The sequence below is a fragment of the Caretta caretta genome, chromosome 2 (assembly GCF_965140235.1).
Source record: "Caretta caretta isolate rCarCar2 chromosome 2, rCarCar1.hap1, whole genome shotgun sequence".
Taxonomy (NCBI): Eukaryota; Metazoa; Chordata; order Testudines; family Cheloniidae; genus Caretta; species Caretta caretta.
Genome location: NC_134207.1, coordinates 17,253,449 through 17,276,757, shown reverse-complemented (window position 1 = coordinate 17,276,757; position 23,309 = coordinate 17,253,449). Strand labels below are relative to the sequence as shown.

The following is a 23,309-nucleotide window of genomic DNA, read 5'->3' as shown; positions in this document are numbered from 1 at the left end:
TTACACAAACATCTGTCAGGGATGGTCTAGGTGTACTTAATATTGCTTCGTTGCAGGGGGCTGGACCAAATGACCTGTCAAGGTCCCTTCCACCCTATATTTCTGTGCTTCTACGTTTAAACACTAAGTAGTGATTGTAGGGAAGTACCAAAAAATACCAGCATATACAATACGCTAGATGTACTTTTCAGTCTGACTTATACAGAGATACTACAGTGTTCTTAGTCCTGATGTGTTTTCTGTACTGCTCAGTCATGTGGTGCCATAATATTTTGTAAGCTCCTATCCCATTTGCAGTCATCTTCCAAATTATGGATTCCTCTAACTAAAACTGGTTATTTGCATTCTAATACCATGTTTTCAACATTCCCATCTTTGAGGCTGAAACTTTCCATGCTTAGTCTCTGCTGATTACTGGAACTATTCTTGTTGAAAAGTTCTATTTTATGAAAATTTTGGCACATGGAAAACTAACTTTCAGCCTTATTACCAATTTTTAAATGATTACATATAAATATAGAAATAGTTTGCAGACACGAATTGACAATCTGTTATGGATTTTATTTTCATATTCACACTGAATCTTTCAGTGTATGAAGGGGCAAATTATCTTGTTTTCCAGTAAGACAAATGTTAAAGAATAATTTTGTTTCATTTTGTTTATAGATTAGTTGTGTACCAACTGGCAGCAAGCAACATTTCATATCCGTTGAATATAATGTACATTTATGTGAAAAAACAGATTTTTTTTAAAGTAGTGCCCCTTCACCCTATAAGCATTATAGAAGAAGCTTATTGGTCACCATGAATTTTAAAGCAAATGCTGTATTTTACGAGCATATTTATTTACCTACCAAAAAATACTGAATCTGATGGAAATAAAACAAATGATCATTTACAGTTTGACACCAATGAAATACCATGCCTGTTAAGGCTAAAGGTTCAGAGATCTGGAGATTCTATGCAAATAACATACTGACTTAATTTTCATAGTTGATAACTATGCCTTGCTTCATTTACATAAATGACAGCAAATGTCCCCGTTACCAGACTTAAGATTGACAAGACTGTAGCACAGAACGTAGGAATTGCTGTGCCTCTGGCATCTCTGCTCCTTGTTCCAGACTTTGTGAAGGGGTGTGGTCTGGTTGCCAGGATTGTGCTTGCTCTGGGAGGGGAGGGGGAATCTGGCTGTTTTCTTCTATCAGCTTTTCTGATTGGGCTGCTAGCACCTAGCTGATTAGCTAAATCTGGCGGCTCCTTGCTCTCTGTAATATGGCTGCTGGTTCTCTTGCTGCTGCTCCCTAGTTGCACACAAGTTCCTGTGATCAGGGAGAGATGGCTAGAGCACTACTCATTTTGATCTAGCCATAGCTCCAAGCCTGTGGTCATGGTTGAAGGGGATTTTTTGTGAGGGGAGCAATGACTAATGCTCTAGGCCAGGGGTTCTCAAACTGGGGGTCATGAGGTTATTATGTGGGCAGTTGCGAGCTGTCAGCCTCCACCCCAAACCCTGCTTTGCCTCCAGCATTTATAATAGTGCTAAATATAAACAAGTGTTTTTACTTTGTGGGGGAGGGTCACACTCAGGATTGCTGAGTGAAAGGGGTCACCAGTACAAAAGTTTGGGAACCACTGCTCTAGGCTATGTCTCTGTGGTTAGAATCCTTCAAAGACTTGAACCATAGCTATCCTACCTAGAGTGGCAAAGCAAGTTTCATATTAGTGTGTTTCTTCAGCTTTAAGCTTCTGGGTAGTGTTTCCCCAGATCATCCCTTTTTTGAGGTAACTGGCTTGCGAAATCTGTAAGGGTGCTCAGTGTACACTTCCTGCTGTCAAGTTTTATGGGGTCAGGATCATCTTGGATGTCTGTGTTTTTTGCACTTCAGAGGTAGCACTAATACTCCTGGGTAAGGGTAGTTTTGAAAGCAACTAAAGATGCAGTTTCTTCTCTCAAACAGGAGATTTAACAAGCCTGAATATCTATTGTATTTTCATCCGCTTGTAAATATAGTAGGTGAGAAATCATATTTGTCTTTGCTACTGTTTGTAGGCTTGGCTTGACATGGATAATTGGACATGTATGAGGCCTCATTTCTTGGAGCCAGGATTAGGGAGGTTAAATGGATCAGGAGGCTGGAAACAGAATGTCTGTACTAGCTAAGATAAGGGGAAACACTCAGGAAACCATTTACAATGGACAACATAACAAAGGATAAGATAAGCCTGGAACATAAGATGAGGTAAAGAGTAAGTTATGTATGAACAATGCGTGCTGTACAGGGATTGTTTCCTATAAAGTGATCAGGCCAGTCTCAAAATGTGTGATGCAATGTATAGTAAATGCAGTGTAATGAGTAAATGTATATAAAGGGAAAAGGGGTGCTGTGTAACTTTGGCTGTGTGGTATTCCCTGTACCCGCTTGAGCTTTGATTAAGCTCAACTGCAGTTTGATTATATGCCAATAAAGATGAGTGATAGTTTGGAGTTGCACTGAATTCTTGGGAACTGGATGGATAAGGTCTCAGAAGCCACCCAGCATACTCCTGAGTGGGTAAGGTCCAAGAGGCTACCCCAACACTTAAAATTTTCATTTTTGTCTGTGGAGGGTGGGGGGGAAAGCATTTAAAAAGGCATATGTGCTGTACGAGGATCCAGGCTGGAGTTTTTGGTTTTTTAAACTCTTGTGCACATTGCAGCCTTTTACAGTGGTTGTTTTACCAAGTTCACTTCAGAAATTTGTCAGCATGGTACTGTCCTATTAGTGACAAGAGTAGGGTTGTAATCCATTTTTTTCTTATTTTAGGTCAGGTCATCTTACTGTCCCTTATCAGTACTTTTCCTGGATTGTTTTTGATGATAGTACTTGTGGGATTTTCTTTTACTACCCTCTTGTGCTGTACTTTCATTTTCCTCTTCCTCTCCAGTTGTCTGAAACTTTTAAGTACTTCCTTTCCACTTTTCACCGCTTTCCTTTTCATTTTTTTGCTGTCATCTGTTACCTTCCTGTTGGCCACTGTCCCCCATAGCATATCTAGTATTAGATGGAACCAGTACTGCAAAGGTTTAACTCTAGACCAGTGGTCACCAACAAGTCAATTGTGATCGACTAGTTGATCCTGCAGCCTCTGCCAGTCAATCATGATCACTGGCTGCTAAAAGTTCGGCGGCGCAGCAGGCCTGAGGCAAGCTGCCTGGCTGCCCTGGCGCCACGCTGCTCCTGGAAGTGGATGACTGCTGGCATGTCTGTGGCCCTTGGGGGTGGGAGGGTGAGGCAGCTCCATGCGCTGCCCCTGCCCGCAGCTCCCATTGGCCAGAAACCAGCCAATGGGAGCTGCGGGGGCAGCAATTGTGGGAACAGGCAACGCCGGAAGACTTGCTGTTGTCCTCCCCCTCGGGGCCCCAGAGCTTGCGCCCTCCCAGAGCTTGCACCCCTCACTCCTGCACCCAACTCCCTGCCCCAGGCTGAGCCCGGAGCCCCCCTCGCACTCCAAACCCCTTAGCCCCAGCCCAGAGCCTACACCCCCTCCCGCACCACAACCCCCTGTTCCAGCATGGTGAAAATGAGATGGGGAAGAGTGAGCAATGGAGGAAGGAGGGAATGGAGTGGGCGGGGCTGGGCCTTGGGGAATGGGCGGGGTAGATCCTGGGTTGATCTTAAATTCAAAAAGTGATCTTGTGCGTAAGGTTGGAGACCACTGCTCTAAACATAATGCCTGAGATAGTCCTCAAACTCTAGTGACACATCTTGCAGTCAATGCAAATAGCATAATTTATGATCCACTATGGGGACAGCAAGCCATGATGATCTTGGGCAGTGATCTCCAACCTTTTTATGCCCAAGATCACTTTGAATTTAAGGACAACCCAGGATCTACCCCACCCCTTCCCCAAAGCCCCGCCCTCCTCACTCCATTCCCCCCCACCCAGCTCGCTCTCCCCCACCATCACTCACTTTCACCAAGCTGGAATAGGGAATTGGGGTTTGGGAGTGGGTGTGGGCTCTGGGCTGGGGCCGAGGCGTTCACAGTATCAGGAGGAGCTCTGGGCTGAGCCTGGGGCAGGGGCTTGGGGTGTAAGAGTGGATGAGGGGTACAAGCTCTGGGAGGGAGTTTGGGTGCAGGAGGGGATACCAGGTGCTGGCTCTAGGAGGGGGTCAGGGCTGGGGCTTGGTGTGCAGGAAGGGGTTTGGGAGTGCAGGAGGGGTATAGGGTGCTGGTTCCAAGAAGGGGCTCAGGGTGCAGCCTCCAGCCAGTCAACATTTGCCTCCAGCGGCTCCTGGTTGGCGGTGTAGTGTGGCTGCTGGTAAGGCAGGCTCCCTGCCTACCCCGGCGCCACACCACACCACTCCCAGAAGGGGTCAATGCGCCCCTGGGAGCATCAGGGAGAATGTGGCTCTGCAAGCACCGCCCCTCTCTGCAAGCACCGCCCCTCTCTGCAAGCACCGCCCCCGCAGCTCCCCTTGGCCACAGCTCCCCGTTCCCATCCAGTGAGAGCTGCAGGGGCATTGCATGGAGGGAGGCCCCTGTCCCCAGGGCTGTGCTGGCCACTTCCGGGAGCAGTGTGGGGCCGGGGCAGGCAGGGAGCCTGCCTTAGCAGCAGCCCCACTGCACCATCGGAGATCACGATCAACTAGGAGATCCTCTGGGATTGATAGGGAGATCGTGATCGACTGGTTGGTGTCCACTGATCTAGGGGAATAGAAATAATTTGAAGTTGAATTGCATCCAGGGTGTAATAACTAAAATAAATGGTGGTTGTCCTTATATGTATTTTTAACCCATGTAAGGAGGAATTAGTAACTTGTTTGTTTAATTTTATTTTGACTTCTATTTCAAAAAAACCCTTCCAAATTACATCTTCCATTCTTGGCTCCTGTTGATTGTTACATAATCATAATACTTTGTTACATAAAATAAAAAGTTGTGAATATCAGTCAGATGCTTCTTTGTTGCATTTTATAGCAATGCTTTTTTCTGTCATAGTAGCCTTTTCCTCTTCTCAGCGGTAAAATGGAAATGAAAGACTTCAGTTCTGCTTATCTTATTTTTTAAGTCAGCACACTGCTGTGACAGGTTTCAGAGTAACAGCCCTGTTAGTCTGTACTTGCAAAAAGAAAAGGAGTACCTGTGGCACTGCTGTGAAGTGCTAATACCTTTGAGATGTGCCATGCTGTTAGTGCCTTTCCTCTGACTAAAAGGAAACATTTACATATTTATTTCATTGGGCTGTTTTTAAAAAAAAGCTGGGAAGTGGGAGGTTATTCAAAAGAGAACTTTTATAACCTGGCCAGCCAATGATTTGGTAAATTTTATTTCCCACTTTAAAATAAATATAGAGGGAAATATTTGTATTAATTGCTTGTTTTGGTTAATGAGGACATGTAGAAGCTGGAGTGTCAAATTCTGAAATGTATACTTTTTTCTCTGTATATTACCAGAGATACTTCCAGGCAATGCATGAGCTCCCTTCTCATCACATCAAACACAACAATTGAGTTCTTATTAACAAGAAAAGGAGTACTTGTGGCACCTTAGAGACTAACCAATTTATTTGAGCATGAGCTTTCGTGAGCTACAGCTCACTTCATCGGATGCATACCGTGGAAACTGCAGCAGACTTTATATATACACAGAGAATATGAAACAATACCTCCTCCCACCCCACTGTCCAATTTAACAAGGTCCTTCGAATTTTAGCTCCTCATACTTAACCAATCTCTTATTTCACCATGTTGTGACTTTCACCCTTTGTTTTACTAATGATGGTAGCCTCTTTCAACTGCTTGTCCACTTCTCCCAGAGATAACTTTTTGCCCTCTGTTTTGTGTGGAATGCCCTCCAAAAATCACTTCACACATCCAGAAGTCTGTGTTCCTTCAGATACTTTAAGATCTCTATTATGATGTCAATGATGACGTCTAGACAAATTGCTTGTTAGTATCTCCTGACCAGGTATTAAAAAAGAAACTTCAAAGCCTGAGGATTGTACAGTTCGTTAAAAATGTATATAAACTATTGTTCTTGTTGTTGTCACCCTTTCCCTCCCTGTATTTTTGTCCCTATTTTTAGGTTGTAAATTATTCGGGGCTTGGACTCTTTTATTGTATGTACAATATCAAATATGAGTGCCTGATCTTGTACGGGGCCTCTGGATGCTACTGTAACACTTATTCTTTTTCAAGTGATTGTGCACATATGCATTCCACTTTAGGTTTAGGGGCACCCAATTCATTTGAGTAGGAGACTTTTGCCAGTATTACCACTAGGTAGCACATGCTCTTCTTGTGCATTGAGCTAAAGACAAAAAAGGGGCATGTCTACCACCCCACTCTGTTCCGTCTCAGCGCCCATGGCAAGAGTTGGAGCTCCTGTAGTTTTTGCTTCAATTTGCCAGCTTTAAGTCTTCAATGTATATAATTCTATCAGTTAGCCTTAGTCTGTCAGCACTGCTGGCACCACTGTCGCTCCCAGCGCCATAGATATCATCTCTGCCAGTACCTTATGCCGGCACTACTGACATCGATTGAGAGTGCAGCATTCTATCTACCTTGTCCTCGGGCGGCTTCTGACCAGCAGGTCTCGTCGTTACCAAAGCCCCCATGGACCCCTACAGAGAATGCTCCTCTTTCCAGACGAGTACTACTACTTCTTATGAGGCCTGTACTTTTATTCCCCTCTAAGGGTATGTCTACACTACGAAATTAGGTTGATTTTATAGAAGTCTATTTTTAGAAACCGATTTTATACAGTCGATTGCATATGTCCACACTAAGCGCATTAAGTTGGCTGAGTGCGTCCTCTCTACCGTGGCTAGCATCAACTTACAGAGCGATAGCTATCCCACAGTTCCTGCAGTCTCCGCTGGAATTGGAATTCTGGGTTAAGCTCCCAGTGCCTGATGGAGCAAAAACATTGTCGCGGGTGGTTTTGGGTACATGTTGTCAGCCCCCCCCCCCCCCCCCCCATGAAAGCAATGGCAGACAATTGTTTCGTGCCTTTTTTCCTGGGTTACCCGTGCAGACGCCATACCATGGCAAGCATGGAGCCCGCTCAGCTCACCGTCACCGTACGTCTCCTGGGTGCTGCTGGCAGACACAGTACTGCATAACTACACAGCAGCAACTCCTTGCCTTCATGGCAGATGGTGCAGTAGGACTGATAGCCATCATACATCTCCTGGGTGCTCCTGGCAGACCTCGGTGAGGTCGATTAGGAGCACCTGGACAGACATGGCTATCCTCCTCTTAGAGCACTGAATGGGAGCCAGAGACTCCAGGTCATTTTCTTCTTTAAGTTTTGTTTCATGGAGATTCAGTCCTGCCTGGAATATCATGCGAGCTGGAGGCTTCTGCTTCAGGCTGCTCTCCCAGCGGGCAGCACCGTGCGGTTGCACCTACCCCAGCATACCCCTTGCTCCCATGGCTCATGAAGCCTGGACAGTAGTAAGTAGCAGTTCAACTATAGTCTGAGCAAGTGCAGAATGGTGGTAGAATGTGTTTTTGGGCGTTTAAAAGCTTGCTGGCGCTGTTTGCTGACTAGGTTAGATCTCAGCACAGCCAGCATTCCCATTGTTATTGCTGCTTGCTGTGTGCTTCATAATGTCTGTGAGAGTAAGGGGGAAACGTTTATGGCAGGGTGGGAGATTGAGGCAAATTGCCTGGCGTCTGATTTTGGGCAGCCAGACACCAGGACAATTAGAAGAGCACAGCAACGTGCGCTGTGCATCAGAGAGGCTTTGAAAACCAGTTTCATGACTGGCCAGGCTTCGGTGTGAGAGTTGTGTGTGTTTCTCCTTGCTGCAAACCTGCCCCCTTTGTTGATTTTAATTCCTTGTAAGCCAACCACCCTCCCCCCTTTGAAATAAAATAACTTGTTTTGAAACCATGCATTCTTTCTTTCTTAATTAAAAAAAATAAAAGAGATAATGGACAAGGTAGCCCAGGTGGGGTGAGGGAGGAGGGAAGAACAAGGCGACATTGCTTATTGTAGCCACACTAAAAATCAAACTGTTTGAATGACAGCCTTCTGTTGCTTGGGCCATCCTCTGGAGTGGAGTGGCTGGGTGCCCGGAGTCTCCTCCCCGCATTCTTGGGCGTCTGTGTGAGGAGGCTATGGAACATGGAAAGGAGGGTAGGCGGTTATACAGTGGATGCAGCTGGAGTCTGTTCTCTTGTTGGCTTTCCTGCAGCTCCAACAGACGCTTCATCATGTCCATTTGCTCCCCCCAACAGATGCTTCATCATGTCTGTTTGCTGCCACATTAGCTTCAGCATCGTGTCCTGCTTCCTCTCTTCACGCTCACTTAATTCTTTCCTGGCCTCTGCCGCTGAATGTGTCCATGCATTAAGCTGTGGCCTTTCAGTGCGGAAGAACTGCATGAGCTCGGAAAACATGTCATCGCGAGTGCGTTTTTTTCGCCTTGTAATCTGCGATAACCTCAGGAATGGAGATGATTGGGGGAGCGTAGAAACATTCTACACTCTACGATTCTGGGGGGACTGCATGGTCACCTGTGCTGCTGAGTTCGCCATGCTGACCAAACAGGAAATGAAATTCAAAAGTTCCTGGGGCTTTTCCTGGCTCGTGCTTCAGAGTTCAAAGTGCTGTCCAGAGCAGTCGTAATGAAGCACTCTGGGATAGTTCCTGGAGGCCAATACCGTCGATTTGCGTCCGCACTACCTCAAATTCGACCCAGCAAGGTCGATTTTAGCGGTACTCCCCTCGTCGGGGAGGAGTACAGAAATTGATTTTAAAAGCCCTTTAGGTTGACGGAATGTGTGGACGCAGTCATTTTTAAATCTACTTAATGTGGCTAAATTCGACCTAACCTCATAGTGTAGACCAGGCTTTAGATCTTGTTCAGGGGACATGAGGCAGAAGGAACAGGACTGGTACTCTTAAAAAGAGGTTCCTTTATGGTACCCTCCCCTATGGTCTACTGAGAGAATAGAATATCCTCCATGACTGTACTTGTCTTGGCCTGCTCCGAAGGAGTCTAGTCCTCCATCAGAGTTATAGTCCAAGAGGAGAGTCTAGTGCAGGAAACCTCTGGAGAGACTCCTTCCACCATCCCTCCATCAGCTGTACTAGATCTTGTTGAGGAAGGGGAATTAATGAAAGAAAGCCAAGATGTCTTCTCTACTTACTCCCTGCCCCAATATTTTACCCTGTTCCTGACATGAAGCAGTCACCCCAGAGTTGACATCTCATTCTCCAGAAAACTTTAAAGTCTTTCAGGACTTGATGAGAAGAGTAGCTACTTGTCAGGGTGTCAGGCTGAGCTCGTACAAGAAAACTCACACAGTCTCCTTAATATTCTATAGGCTCCTGCCCCAGGAAGGGTTGCCCTTCCCATTAATGAAGTCTTGTTAGAGCCAGTGAACATTCACTGTCCTCTATGCCACGTACGGCAAAGTGGGTTGATAGAAGTTACCAAGTCCCTCAGCAGGACTTTGATTATTTCTTCACCCACCCAGTTTCTGACTCCTCTGACACCAGAGAGTGCACTCAGCAGTCTCATCTAGATCTGCTCCTGATAAGGAGTTCAAGAGACTGTACAGTAACTAAATGGAGGTTTTCTGTTTAGGTGCAATCTCAGCCCATACCACCCCATCACACAGAGATCTCACATGTATTGTACTTCATTACACTTGGAATCTTCTGACCTATCAGTTAGTTCTGTGAGAGTCCACTTGGTGTCAATATCTGCTTTGCATCTGCCAGTGGATAGGTTTTCTGTCTTCTCTCACCCTCTGGTTTCCAGATTTTTGAAAGTTTTAATCAACATCTACCCACCTGTGTCTGATCCAGTACCTTTATTGGATCTTAACTTCGTCATCTCCAGACTAATCGGTTCTCCTCACTGTCTCTGTTTTCTATGAAGAAGGGATTCCTAGTGGCAGTCATCTCTACAAGGAGAATTTCAGAACTTCAAGATCTCTTAGCTGATCCTCCTTTCAAAGTTTCTCTTAGGCCACATCCTCAGTTTATTCCAAAGATAATTTGAGCTTTCTACCTGAATCAAACAATTCATCTTCTGATGTTTGTTTTTATCCCCCAAGATCTCACGCCTCAAAAGCTGAAGAGACACTCCATACCTTAGATGTTTGCAGAGCTCTGGTATTCTATCTGGATTACACTGTGGCTTTCAGAGCTCTCTCAGGTTCTTTGTAGCATAAGCTGAGAAAATTAGAGGCCAACCTGTAACCGCTCAGCAAATTTCTTGTTGGATTTCTGACTGCATTAAGCAGTGCTACAATCTTACTAAAGTCCTCAAGGATAACAGCTCAGTCTGCTAGAGCTTAGTCTGCTTAATCAGCTTTTCTGAGCAACATCCCTATAGAGAATGTTTGCAAAGCCGTCACAGTCATCTGTTCATACTTTTTCCAGACATTGACATCACTCAAGCCTGTAGAGATGATGCCAACTTTGGCAAGTCAGTGTTACAGTCTCTGTTCAAGTGATCTGAAGTCCTCCACCTGCAAGAGAACTACTGATGAATCGCTTGTGATGAAATGTATATGTACACTCGAAGGTGGGGGAAAAACGTTACTTATCTGTACAGTAACTTGTTCTTTGAGATGTTGGGTATGCATCTAGTCCATGACCCTCTTGCCTTTCCCTACTGCACTGGACACTTCATATACAAGGATGTAGTGGACACACCCCTTTTATGTCCTTTTCTCTGCACACAAGGAGAGCAGCAGTGCATGCACTGCCTAGTGGCGCTGCTGGCAAAAGTCTCCAATTAGAAAGTGTTAGGTGCACATACACCTGTAGTGTTACTGTTACTGTATGTACCTTTTTTAATACAGAATATTAGTTTTTTTTCTTTGGGTCCTCTGGCCTTTTGTCCACGTTGTTAGGATCTATAATGTGGCATGATGTTCAGGCCTTTTGCCCCTTGTATTCTGTAGTGTCTGATTTAAATAAAATATATTAGACTTCAAGCACTGTGCTTTTTGAAAGGCAAAAATGTTAATTACTAACTAGTGGGCATTCTCTGGATGTGTCAGTCATCTGCTAGACGCTCTGTGCACCAGTTTCACGTACAGGGCACAAAAGAGGTGCAGTATAAGCTCCATCTGTTCATCTTGGAATGTTGGTTTAACACCAACAAGTCTGGTTCTGAGTACCTGGACAAGTCGATGGCCAGAGGACCCTCCTCTTCCTGAGACAAAGAGGAAGTAGAAAGACAAATCCAAGCCTCATACATTGAAGGTTATTCTAGAAGCTCAAGAAGACAGCCGACCATATGAGCTCAAAGCCTCATCTCTCTGGTGCAGAGGTGGATGAATGGGGGAGAAGGTTTTCCAACTGCTAAGGGGATATAATATTAGATTGTAAATTCTGAAAGACAGAGACTGACTCTTAATGTTTATACAGCATGTAACATACTGGGTTCTCAAACTTTATTGGGGCCTCTATATGGGTGCTACTATAATAGAAATATTTCTTAACGATTATCTACATTTGGCACTTTGGCTTCCACAAGAGGATCAGTATTTCCTATTTCTGCAGTAGGACACCCTGAACACTCTCAACTGCTTCTTTTAAACCAGAGGTTCTCAAACTTTTGTAGTGATGGCCCCTTTCACATAGCAAGCCTCTGAATGTGACCCCCCCCCCCGCCCCATAAACTAAAAACACATTTTTATATTTTTAACACCATTATAAATGCTGGAGGAAAAGCGGGATTTGGGCTGGAGGCTGACTACTCGCAACCCCCCCCATGTAAGAACCTTGTAACCCTCTCTGAGGGGTCCCGACCCCCGGTTTGAGAACCCCTGTTTTAAACTGTCTTATTGACAATCATACAGGAGTAAGTCACTCACAAAACCAATTTAGAATGTTGATTCTTCTGTGGAGATTGTGGTCTCAACAGAAGAAACTCTTGGCTTTTTCACTTGGCCATCTGTGTTGTGGGCCAGAAGAGTTTTGAGGACTTACTATATATAATTGCTGAAGATAGAACTGGAAAGGTCACAGACTCTTCAATATTCTCAAGACTCTTCAGAAGGTAAGGTGACCTTGTAAACTAATACTGGTTTCCTTTAGCCAATAAAAGGTCTTTGGCTTACTTCTGTTTCTGCCTTCTGTTGCCAAAAGAAATAACACACCAGGAACGACACAAGACTGAACACCTTCCTCCCCCCCAAATACTTTTAAAATATTATATTCTTGTTATCTTATATTTAGAAATGTACCCAGTGTATGACCTCTGAGCCTAGTTACATAAAACAATTTCTTGTATAAAATATATTGCCAATGAAAGGAACCATTGGTGAACACAATTCCACCCATTACATCAACTATAGTTCCATAAAGGTAAGGATTATTGACCAAGCACGATCCAATCCTTGCTACTAAACTGTGAACAGGGCACATTTCAGATATTCTAAAATGGAGGGCTGAACACAAAATTTGATTAAAAATATGCATTTTTTGAGAGGAAAAAATTCTTTTAAAAAACACTAAAATAGGGAATCTGAGAAGTCTGCCCAGGGAGATGGCAAGGGCTCTTCTGACATCCAGTGACTGAGAACTGGATTCCTCTCTGGAGGCATGAGGTTTGGGGTAAAACTGGGGCTAGTAAATCTCCTGGGTAATAAGATATTCCAAGGAGACCTGGGGAGAAAGCACGGATGGGGGCATAGTATAATTTTGCCTTTGTAAAAGGTGGTATATGGTAGGTCAGCCATGGGTGCTCCCAGTTCTCCTATTCATTTTACTGAAGTAATGTTGATGATGAATGACATGTTGAGGGAAAGTTGGAGGCCAGAGCAGGTAGCCATCAGTCCAAAGGAGTGGGGAGATCTTAATGCATTAAAAACCAAATTGAGGTTCTGCTGGAAGGACAGGTTCTGAACAGGGAAAAATAAGCTGTATGGACTCTGGAGTAATCTGGCTGCTGTAGGGTGTGCGAAGAGTGGGAAAGCCATGAATGGGTGAGTGGAAAGCTGTGGTGATGGAACAGAACCTCTGATGCTTGAGGAGGGAGCACCAGGACTGGAAATGTTTCCATTTTGGGGGTATGTCTTGTGAGTATTGAGGTTTCTACTAGATAGGAATATTGACTGAACTCTATCTAAACAGATTAACTCCATGTTCGAGCTATTGAGGAGCAATGCTTTCAGGTTTGGGGAGGAGGGACCAGGATGAATTAAGATCCCTGAGTTCTGTGGCAAGAGATCCTTCCTGATAGAAAGTATGAGGGGGTGTTACTTCCGAGAAGTGGATGAGGTTTGAGTACAATACCTATCTTGGTCAGCCCAGTGCTATGAGAATTGCTCTGGCTGTGTCTCATCTGTCACAGCTTGAGAAGGCTCTTGAAGATTAGTAGTAGAGGTGGCTAAGAAGAGTATGGGGCCATGGTATTATCAAGGTGTCCCCCAGGGATTTATGGCCATAACCTTTGTTGGAGCAGAAACAGGCAACACTTCGTGGTGTTCAGGATGGCCTATTTCTGGTAGAACCCTGCAAAAGACAGTCTTTGAGTTCTCATTTGTGGTCTTGTCAGAAGTATCTGCTCAGGAAGTCTGCACATGTATTTTAGAAGCCTGGTAGGTAGACTGCTCATACTTATATCCAATGGTAGAAACACCAATTCCACAGCCTTAGCGACTGTGCACAAGAATTGTGATCTTGTTCCACCTTGGAGGTTGATGTAATATATCACTACCCAGTTGTCCAGCATTACTCTAAGTGACCCGTGTGGCATGAAGGAAGTATTATGAAGCATATCATACTCTTCTTAGCTCCAGAATGTTGATATAAAGCACCAGTTCCAGTAACACCATTTACCCTGGGCTGTGACTCCCTGCTGGTGCGCTCCCAATCCTAGCAGAGAAGTGTCTGTGGTGAAGATCTTTGATGGTGTGGAATACAAGAATGGGGTTCCAACACAGACTAAGTGGGTTCTTCCACCATGTGAAAGTCTCCTCCACGCTAGGAGAGACTGTAAAGTGTTTGGATAGGCTTTGTCAGTTTGGGGTATACACTGTTCTTACTCACATTTGAAAGCATCTGAGTTGTAGGCTCGCAAAATGAAGTTCATAGAAGAGCAACAGAAATTATTACAGGTCTAGAAAACATGATCTGTGTGGGAAGATTGAAAAAATTGGGTTTGTTTAGTCTGGAGGAAACTGAGAGGGGATATGGTAACAGTTTTCAAGTACATAAGATTGTTACAAGGAAGAGGGAGAAAATTTGTTCTCCTTAACCTCTGAGGTTAGGACAAGAAGCAGTGGGCTTAAATTGCAGCGAGGGCAGCTTAGGTTGGACATTAGGAAAAACTTCCTAACTTCATGGTGGTAAAACACTGGAATAAATAGGTTGTGGAATCTCCATCAGTGGAGATTTTTGAGAGCAGGTTAGACAAACGCCTGTCAAGTATGGTCTAGATAATACTTAGTCCTGCCATGAGTGTAGGGGATTGGACTTCAAGGTCCCTTGCAGTCCTACGATTCTGATTCTATGGAGAGTCACAGACATGGAGGCTGATGTGTGACCCAAGAGCCTTAGGCTAACCCTTGCTGTTTGTTGGCTCAGTTGTATTGTTGAGATAATATTGGAAAGGGTAGAAAATAAAGTCTGGCTGTTGTGGAATCTAGGGTAGCTCCTATAATGTCTGTTCTTTGTACTGGGAACTGTATGGATTTCTAAAAAAAGGAGTACTTGTGGCACCTTCGAGACTAACAAATTTATTTGAGCATAAGCTTTCGTGAGCTACAGCTCACTCCAATGAAGTGAGCTATAGCTCATGAAAGCTTATGCTCAAATAAATTCGTTAGTCTCTAAGGTGCCACAAGTACTCCTTTTTGCGGATACAGACTAACACGGCTGCTACTCTGAAACCTATGGATTTCTAGTGATTGATACGGAGCCCCAGAGATTGGAATAAGGTTAAGTCTTGGATGTTGCTATGTGGACCTCTTGAGCTGGCAGGAGTTGTAGCAGCCAGCCATCCAAGTATGGGAATACTGAGCTCCACCACTGTTGGAGGCAAACTGATATCTCTGGGGAAATCTTTGTAAATAACCTTGGGGCAGTGGAGAGTCCAAAAGGGAAAACTCGATACCGATAGTGATCTGTTCCTGTTACAAAGCATAGGAAAAGTTGTGAGCAGGTGGATCACTACTTGAAAGTATCCTGAAGGTTGACATCAACGAAACAGTCCCCTGGATCTCGGGAAGGGATTATGGTAGCTAGTGTCACTATTCTGAGATGTCCTAGAGCACAGTTGTTTTAGTTCCTTAGATCAAGGATTGGTCTCCACCCGCTAGCTCTCTTGGGATCTAGAAAGCAATTGGAATAGAAGCCTCTTCTGACGAATTCCAGTGGAACTGGCTCCATTGTCCCCAGGAGGAGGAAAGACTGAATTTATTATTTTAGGAGTTCCTTGTGAGAAGGGTCCTTGAAGAGGGTGGAGGGGAGGATAGGATGGAAGTGGATGACCTCCAATATCTACTTGTCTGAGGTATGATATTCCCAGGCAAGCAAGAAGTAAGACAGTTGGTTTCCAAAGGGGCTGTAGTTGCACAACAGAGGATCGAGTGGAATAGGTTGGTCAGTGCCCTCAACCGAGATGTCAAAACGGCCTCTTAGAAGGATGGGCAGATTAAGAAGACGTACGGGTGTCTCTGCAGTTTGATTCTTTTCTGGAAGGTCTCGTGAGGTGTGCAGAAAGTGTTCTGATGGTACTAGAATGGTCTGGATCAAAGTGGTTTGGGATCCCCTAAAGTGCCTTTGCATTGCAGCACATAAATCAGAATGCCGTGTCATGATGCAGCAGGCTGTTGAGAAGAAACTGAGCAACAATGAGTTTTCGCTTCCTTAAATGCCCTTGTTCAAAGCACAAGATACTGCTCTGTGCTCTGTGCAGGCACAGGCTTGCAATTACTACTGTGCAGTCTCTGATTGAGAGTGCATGGGCATGTGCGCATCCTATGGTGGAGAACCCATACGATCATATCCTCAAACTATGAATCTTCAATATATTGGCCTTTATGCCTCAGTTTCCTCAACTACAAGATTGGGATAATACTTATTTATCTTACAAGGGGGTTGATTTCAGAGGGACCTGTGAATGCTCAGTACCTCTGATAATAAAGCCACTTATTTAGGTTCCTAAATAGAAACTAAGATGACCAATTTTAGGCACTGTGACAGGGTCGGGCCAGAGGGCTACAGGAGAGTAATGGAAGGCAGATATATTAGCCCCAGGTTAAGTAGGTCCCTATTCCCTGGGTAAGGTAACAGGGAAGGTTCCAGAACCATCAGGAACCTTCTGGAGACAATTAAGACAGGCTGATTAGAACACCTGCAGCCAATCAAGAAGCTGCTAGAATCAATTAAGGCAGGCTAATCAGGGCACCTGGGTTTAAAAAGGAGCTCACTTCAGTTTGTGGTGCACATGTAAGGAGCTGGGAGCAAGAGGTGCTAGGAGCTGAGAATGAGAACGTATACTGTTGGAGGACTGAGGAGTACAAGCATTATCAGACACCAGGAGGAAGGTCCTATGGTGAGGATAAAGTAGGTGTTGGGAGGAGGCCATGGGGAAGTAGCCCAGGGAGTTGTAGCTGTTGCATAGTTGTTCCAGGAGGCACTCTAGACAGCTGCATTCCACAGGGCCCTGGGCTGGAACCCGGAGTAGAGGGCAGGCCCGGGTTCCCCCCAAACCTCCCAACTCCTGGTCAGACACAGGAGGAGTTAACCTGGACTGTGGGTTCACAAAAACGGCCAAATTGAGGGCTGTCGTGAAGCTCCAAGGCGAGCAAATCCGCCAATAAGCTCAAGACTCACCAAGGTAGAGGAACTTTGTCACAGCACCCAAATGTCAACATTCTGGCCAGAGGTTTTGGCAAATAGAACATGGATCTCCCGACTTCCAGTCCTCTTCTGTAACTACAAGACCGTCATTTAAGAGTTAACAAGCTGAAAACCTTTTGACACACAGCAATGATAAATGGGACCACAAAAATTGTCTCATCATTGCAAACAGGACTTTCAGTTTAAAATGACTGAAAACCAATTGCTGGGACACAATCCATAATTTTGTCAAGAATCAGTATAAAAAACAAACACTGGGGAAAACTGACGTCTTTTGTTTTTTTGTTACAGACATTTAGACCATCACAGACTCTGGGACCCCAATGAATTTGCTGTCTCCTGCTTCAAAATCATCATGTATTCTATACAGGTAGGTTTGATCTAGTCCAGTGATTAGACCTATACATACCGTAAGAACAAAGCTGACAACATGAATTATATGCTCGCTTACTCATAATTAAGGCTACATTTTAGTCACGGGTATTTTTAATAAAAGTCATGGACAGGTCACAGGCTGTGAATTTTTGTTTACTGCCCATGACCTGTCCATGACTTTTACTAAAAATACCCATGACTAAATCTTGGACAGGGGGCCATGGGCGCTTGGGGGCGGGGAAGGAGGCAACTGTCCGGGAGCATTGAGGGAGGTGGCCCAGGACCCTGCTGGTGGAAGGGGCGGTGGACAAGCAGCGCAGGCCGGGACCCCACTGGTGGTGGTGGGGAGCGGACAGGCAGCGCGGCCCAGGACCCCCACTCGTGCTGAGGGGGAAGGGTTGGCGGGGCTGGCATGGGCTCCCTACCAGGCTCTGCATCCCTGCAGCTCCTAGGCGGTGGAGAGGCCAGGGGGCACCACGCTCTGCTCCTGCCACAAGCACCAGCTGCCGCAGCTCCTGTTGTCCAGGAACAGCAGCCAATGGGAGCTGCGGGGGCGGGACCTGCAGGCAGTGTGTGGCGGAGAGCCCCCTCCCTGGCCCCTTCACTACCTAGGAGCTGCAGGGCCATGCTAGTGGGAGGCGGGAGCCCCCCACCCCGAGGTAAGTGCCCCCCACAACCCCAATCCCCTGCTTCTAGCCCTGAGCCCCCTCCCACACACAAACTGCTGCTTCTGGCCCAGGTGCTGCCCAAGTCGTGTAATCCCTAAACCAGCACCAACCGCTGCAGAAGTCACGGAGGTCATGGAATCCGTGACCTCCATGACAGACTTGCAGCCTTACTCATAATGACAGATCTCTATTTGGTGGTAGATGAAGGCAAAGAATCTACAATGTCCCTGCCATTTATGTGCCTTATAGGAAAATTTGATCTCATCCTCCAGTAGTTGTCAAACAGTTTTACCCTGTACCCGTGACCAAGAATCACAGTTGATGAGTATCTAATCCCATATGTTCTCAGATTTGTGGGTGTGAGGAAGAAGGAAGAATAAAACTGACTTTCAAGTCATAACCAGAACACACATCCAAAAGGCAAAGAATTGTCACATTGTTAACTCAAACTATTGATACAAGTAATACAACTAATATTTTCCATTCCATCAACGTACCACTTAAATGAGGCTGTACTTCATTTAAGATGAGGGGTACTAATGGAAAATGGTCCTTCCTGGCCTCCTTTATCCACCTTTAGTCCAGCTTTTTATTGACTGGGATTTAGAAATGTATAATTTGCCCAAATGCAGTGCTAAAGCAAAGAGGAACACCACTCAAGATTGTTAGTCTGAGTTCAGGGCTGAATGGTTGTGTGTGGTGATATTTTTAATTAGAAAAGAAAGTAACAAACAATTTTTTTCTTTTATAGGCACAATACTCCCATCATGTAATACAGGAGACCCTTGGATACCTTGATGCTCGCAAAAGGGATTCACCACGAGTCCGAGCAGGCATTATTCAGGTTCTTTTGGAAGCAGTTGCCATTGCTGCTAAAGGATCCATAGGTGAGTCATGGTAAATGAATGGTATGAAACCAATGAACTATTTCAGTGAATTTCAGAATGAATAAAAACTTAAGCTGTTGGATTTTTTTGTTTGTTTGTTTTTTACCATTTTTAGCTTTTCTTTCAAATCCAAAATTAAATCAGATTTTCCATTCTCTTTGGTGTAGGTGGAACTTGCCCTATACTTTGTTCAGCACTTAAGGCTTGTTCCAGAGTGCTGGTCCTATAATTGCAGGTGTGGCGTACCTTGACAGTTAGAGGGCCTCAGACCTTTACAACCAGGAATTCTAAGGGTTGTAGACTTGAGTAATTGTGTGAGAGAGACCAGGCCTCTTGCTTAGTCAGAGGGAGACCAAGATCTAAGAGTCTCCAGAATGACTGGCAGAAGGAAAACTACTAAGTGAAGAGCAGTGACCAAAGGGCCCAGAGTGGGACTGGGAGAGCCTCTTCCACAGAAGGGGCAGGACCCTGGGAGCAGGACAATTGGGAGTCCTTGGTAAGGAAATTCGGTGAAGCCCTGATATGAAGGTAATTGTGGAACTCTGGGGAAGAACCAAAAGGAACTTGAGGAGCCCAGGAACAATGCTGAATATTTGTTTAATAAATGAAACTGTAGAGGAGAGACTTTGTGATGAAATTCAACATTATGTTTCTGACTTTGTCTAGCCCCGAATAGGAGAAGAAATTGAGACACAGCAGTGCACCCGCTTTGGGAGGTGCCTCTTATGGCACTAGATATGTATCAATACTGAGCCTTAGAACATAAGAATGGCCATACTTGGTCAGACCAATAGTCCATCTAGCCTAGTATTCTGTCTTCCAACAGTGCCCAGTCCCAGATGCTTCAGAGGGAATGAACAGAACAGGGCATCATCAAGTGATCCATCCCCTAGTCCAGTCCCGTCTTCTGGCAACTGGAGACTTAAGTACATCTGGAGCATTGTGTTGCTTCCCTACCCATCATGGCTAATAGCCATTGATGTACCCATTATCCTTGAATTTATCCAGTGCTTTTTTGAACCCAGTTATACTTTTTGACCGTCATAGCATCCCATGGAAACAAGTTCCGCAAGTTGACTGTGTTGTGTGAAGGATACTTCCTTAGGTTTGTTTTTAAACCTATTAATTAGAGGGGGTGAATCATGGTCCTTGTATTACGTGAAGGGCTAAATAACACTTCTTAATTCACTTTTTTGCACACCATTCTTGATTTTATGGACCTCTTATCATATCCCCTCCCCTTCATCATCTCTTTTAGAAGATGAGCATTTTAATCTCTCATCGTATGGAAGCTGTTCCATACCCCTAATCATTTTGTTCCCTTCCTCTGTACCTTTACTAATTCTCACATCTTTTTTGAGATGAGGCAATCAGATCTGCACACAGAAGTCAAGGTGCGGGCATAGCATGGATTTATATAATGGCATTCTGATATCTTCTGTCCGATTATCTATCTCTTTCCTAGTGATTTCTAGCATTTTGTTTGTCTTTTTGACTGCCGCTGCACATTGAGCAGATGTTTTCAGGGAACTATCCACAATGACTCCAAGATCTTTCTTGAGTGGGAACAACTAATTTAAATCCCATCATTCTGTATGTATAGTTGGGATAACTTTTTTTCTGTTGTGCATTACTTTGCATTTATCAACACGGAATTTGATCTGCCATTTGGTTGCCCACTCACCTGTTTTTTTGAGATCCCTTTGTAATTGTTAGCTAAATTCAAAGCTGACAGTTATCTGAAATTTTGCCACCTCTCTGCACACACCATTTTCCAGATCGTTTATGAATATATTGAACAGCACAGGTTCCACTACAGATCCTTGGGGGAGACTGCTATTTCTTTCTCTCCATTGTGATAATCCTTCATAATTATAAAATCAATGTTAGGCTCCAACCACCAGTGAATGCATTACGGAAAAGTGTTGCTTTTCATTTTGTCATGTCTTATGAGTAATTGACATTCTATTAGCCTTAATGAAAGGTATCTGAAAAAGCCTACTTTTCAGCTTTCCTACAGGCTGCTACTGACCAGCAATATACTTTGGTTTGGTGGCTTAATTCTGCTATGCTCTGAATGCATGGAAAGTAGTGTTCCAAAATGCACTATACTCTTCAGAATCTGAAAACACACAGAGTTATATTTATGGTTTCCAAATAAATTTGCCATTGAAAATATATTTAGCATTTCATAAATGGGTGCATCATACAACTGATCATTTTAAATTGTTTTTAATTTGAAAAATTGGGAGTTAAATACACTCTTTTAATTAATTTCTTAAATGGGGAAATTTATTTAACTTAATTGTGAGGCTTGTGTATAATGGAACTTTAAAATTATTTGGAAGGCATATCCGTCTCCCTCTCCCATTTTCATGCTTTCCTCAGTGCTATTCCTGTCCAGCCTTTCTGATCTTGTGTACCATTTAACTCTCTCCCTTCTAGCGATTGTCCATGAAATACACAATTTCATTATGTATAACTATAATCGTTAATGTTTTTATAAAATCTGAGGAACCAATAAGAAACTGTTCAAATCACTTACTCTGTGGGAACTACTCTAACCTAAGAGCTTCTTTTTTTCCTGCTTTGTTTCCTCTACTGCCTGCAGTTTGTTTTTCATTGTTGATTTTAAGCAAGGGCCTGATTCTTCCAGGTGTAAGGTGGTCCTGCTTGCACAAATACACCTATTAGCCTTGTTTACAATGTGAAAAAAGCCATTGCTGACAACAGAGGGTTGAGCTGAAAAGGTTTAAATGCAAGTGTCGACAAGGACAAACCATTCAACACCACCTCAGAAACAATGGTCAAAAAACTGGATTGGAACCCTAAACCTAGAAATGAAACAGGATTTATTTAACTGAGATTTCTGAAACCACTGAACTCAGTTGGTTCATGCAAGTGTATGTATGCTCAGTTGCATCCATTGATGACACCTGTTAGCAGCAGTTAATTTTCCTAATGTAGACAAAACTTTAGACTTCAATGAGAATATGCATTTAAATTAGACTATAAAGATCAGGGATTTAGTTGTGTGCGTAAAACATTTACCCTAAGTCCCATTTTCAAAAGAGACTTACGGACAGATTTTCACTCTTATACATGCTTATAAAGAGTGTTCACAAAAAGAAAAGGAGTACTTGTGGCACCTTAGAGACTAACCAATTTATTTGAGCATAATAAGCTTCCGTGAGCTACAGCTCACTTCATCGGATGCATAAATTGGAAAATACAGTGAGGAGATTTTATATATACACACAGACCATGAAAAAATATACATTGTAAGGAGAGTGATCACTTAAGATGAGCTATTACCATCAGGAAAGTGGGGTGGGGGGAGAGAGAACCTTTTGAAGTGATAATCAAGGTGGGCCATTTCCAGGAGTTAACAAGAACGTCTGAGGAACAGAGGGAGGGGGGGAGGAATAAACAAGGGGAAAATTAAAACCATTTCCCCTTGTTTATTCCGCCCCTTCCCCCCACTGTTCCTCAGACGTTCTTGTTAACTCCTGGAAATGTGTTGGAAATGGCCCACCTTGATTATCACTCCAAAAGGTTTTCTCTCCCCCCACCCCACTCTCCTGCTGGTAATAGCTCATCTTAAGTGATCAATCTCCTTACAATGTGTATGATAAACACCCATGTTTTCATGGTCTGTGTGTATATAAATCTCCTCACTGTATTTTCCACTTTATGCATCCGATGAAGTGAGCGGTAGCTCATGAAAGCTTATGCTCAAATAAATTGGTTAGTCTCGAAGGTGCCACAAGTACTCCTTTTCTTTTTGCGAATACAGACTAACACGGCTGCTACTCTGAAACCTGTCATAAAGAGTGTTGCCATCTTTAAAATAGCCATAATGCTCCCTGTGGTTTTGTGTTGAAGACTTTGAGTTTCAGACTGCTTACTTTCTCCTTCAAACAAATCAAGTTCACCTGTGCATTTCAGCATAATCGACAGTTCTTTTGAAAAGGGATTGTTGAAGATGTGTCTAGTTTTGTTAGGCATTTTTAAACTACAGCCATTATTATCTATTACTTTACAGGCCCAACAGTCTTGGAAGTGTTTAACACCCTACTGAAGCACCTGCGTCTCAGTGTTGATTTTGAATTAGGTGAGAGGCGTAGCTCAACTGGCAGTGCCAGTTTCAGCACAAGCTCCAAAGAAAGCGATGAGAGGATTGTCCAGAATGCCATTATTCAAACAATTGGTGAGTGAAGGTTTTTTATTCCCGTTGAGCATGGACTCACTTCAAAAAGTTAACTTAAAAACTGACATGGGTATGAAGTCTAAACACAGAGCACTCCTTTAAGTAAAGGTCTTGCCATTCACCTCTTCTCTATTTCCCCTCACTCCCACCAAGATAAGAATAAGGTGTCTGACTGCACCAGCTTTTAGAACACAGGCTGGGTTTGTGGGGTTGAGAGTTAAGGGAGCTGTCTTTTTACTTGTTAACTGGGCAAATAAGATTTTTGTCATTGAGGCACAATAAAAATGGAACTCTGTCACTTCTGCCGAGTCATATTGCTGATTAATATTGTGCTTT

The 23,309-nt window shown here is 44.0% G+C and overlaps 1 protein-coding gene across 5 annotated transcripts in view; it reads left to right on the top strand.

Moving 5' to 3' along the window:
- The window catches only part of EFR3A (EFR3 homolog A), a 191,612-nt gene that overhangs the window by 121,578 nt on the left and 46,725 nt on the right, over nt 1-23,309 (top strand). For all 5 annotated transcript variants that reach the window (XM_048841671.2, XM_048841670.2, XM_048841669.2 and 2 more), the window contains 3 exons: nt 17,125-17,203; nt 18,628-18,763; nt 22,809-22,973. In XM_048841671.2, the coding sequence (XP_048697628.2) occupies nt 17,125-17,203; nt 18,628-18,763; nt 22,809-22,973 (380 nt within the window). The remainder of the gene's footprint in view (nt 1-17,124; nt 17,204-18,627; nt 18,764-22,808; nt 22,974-23,309) is intronic.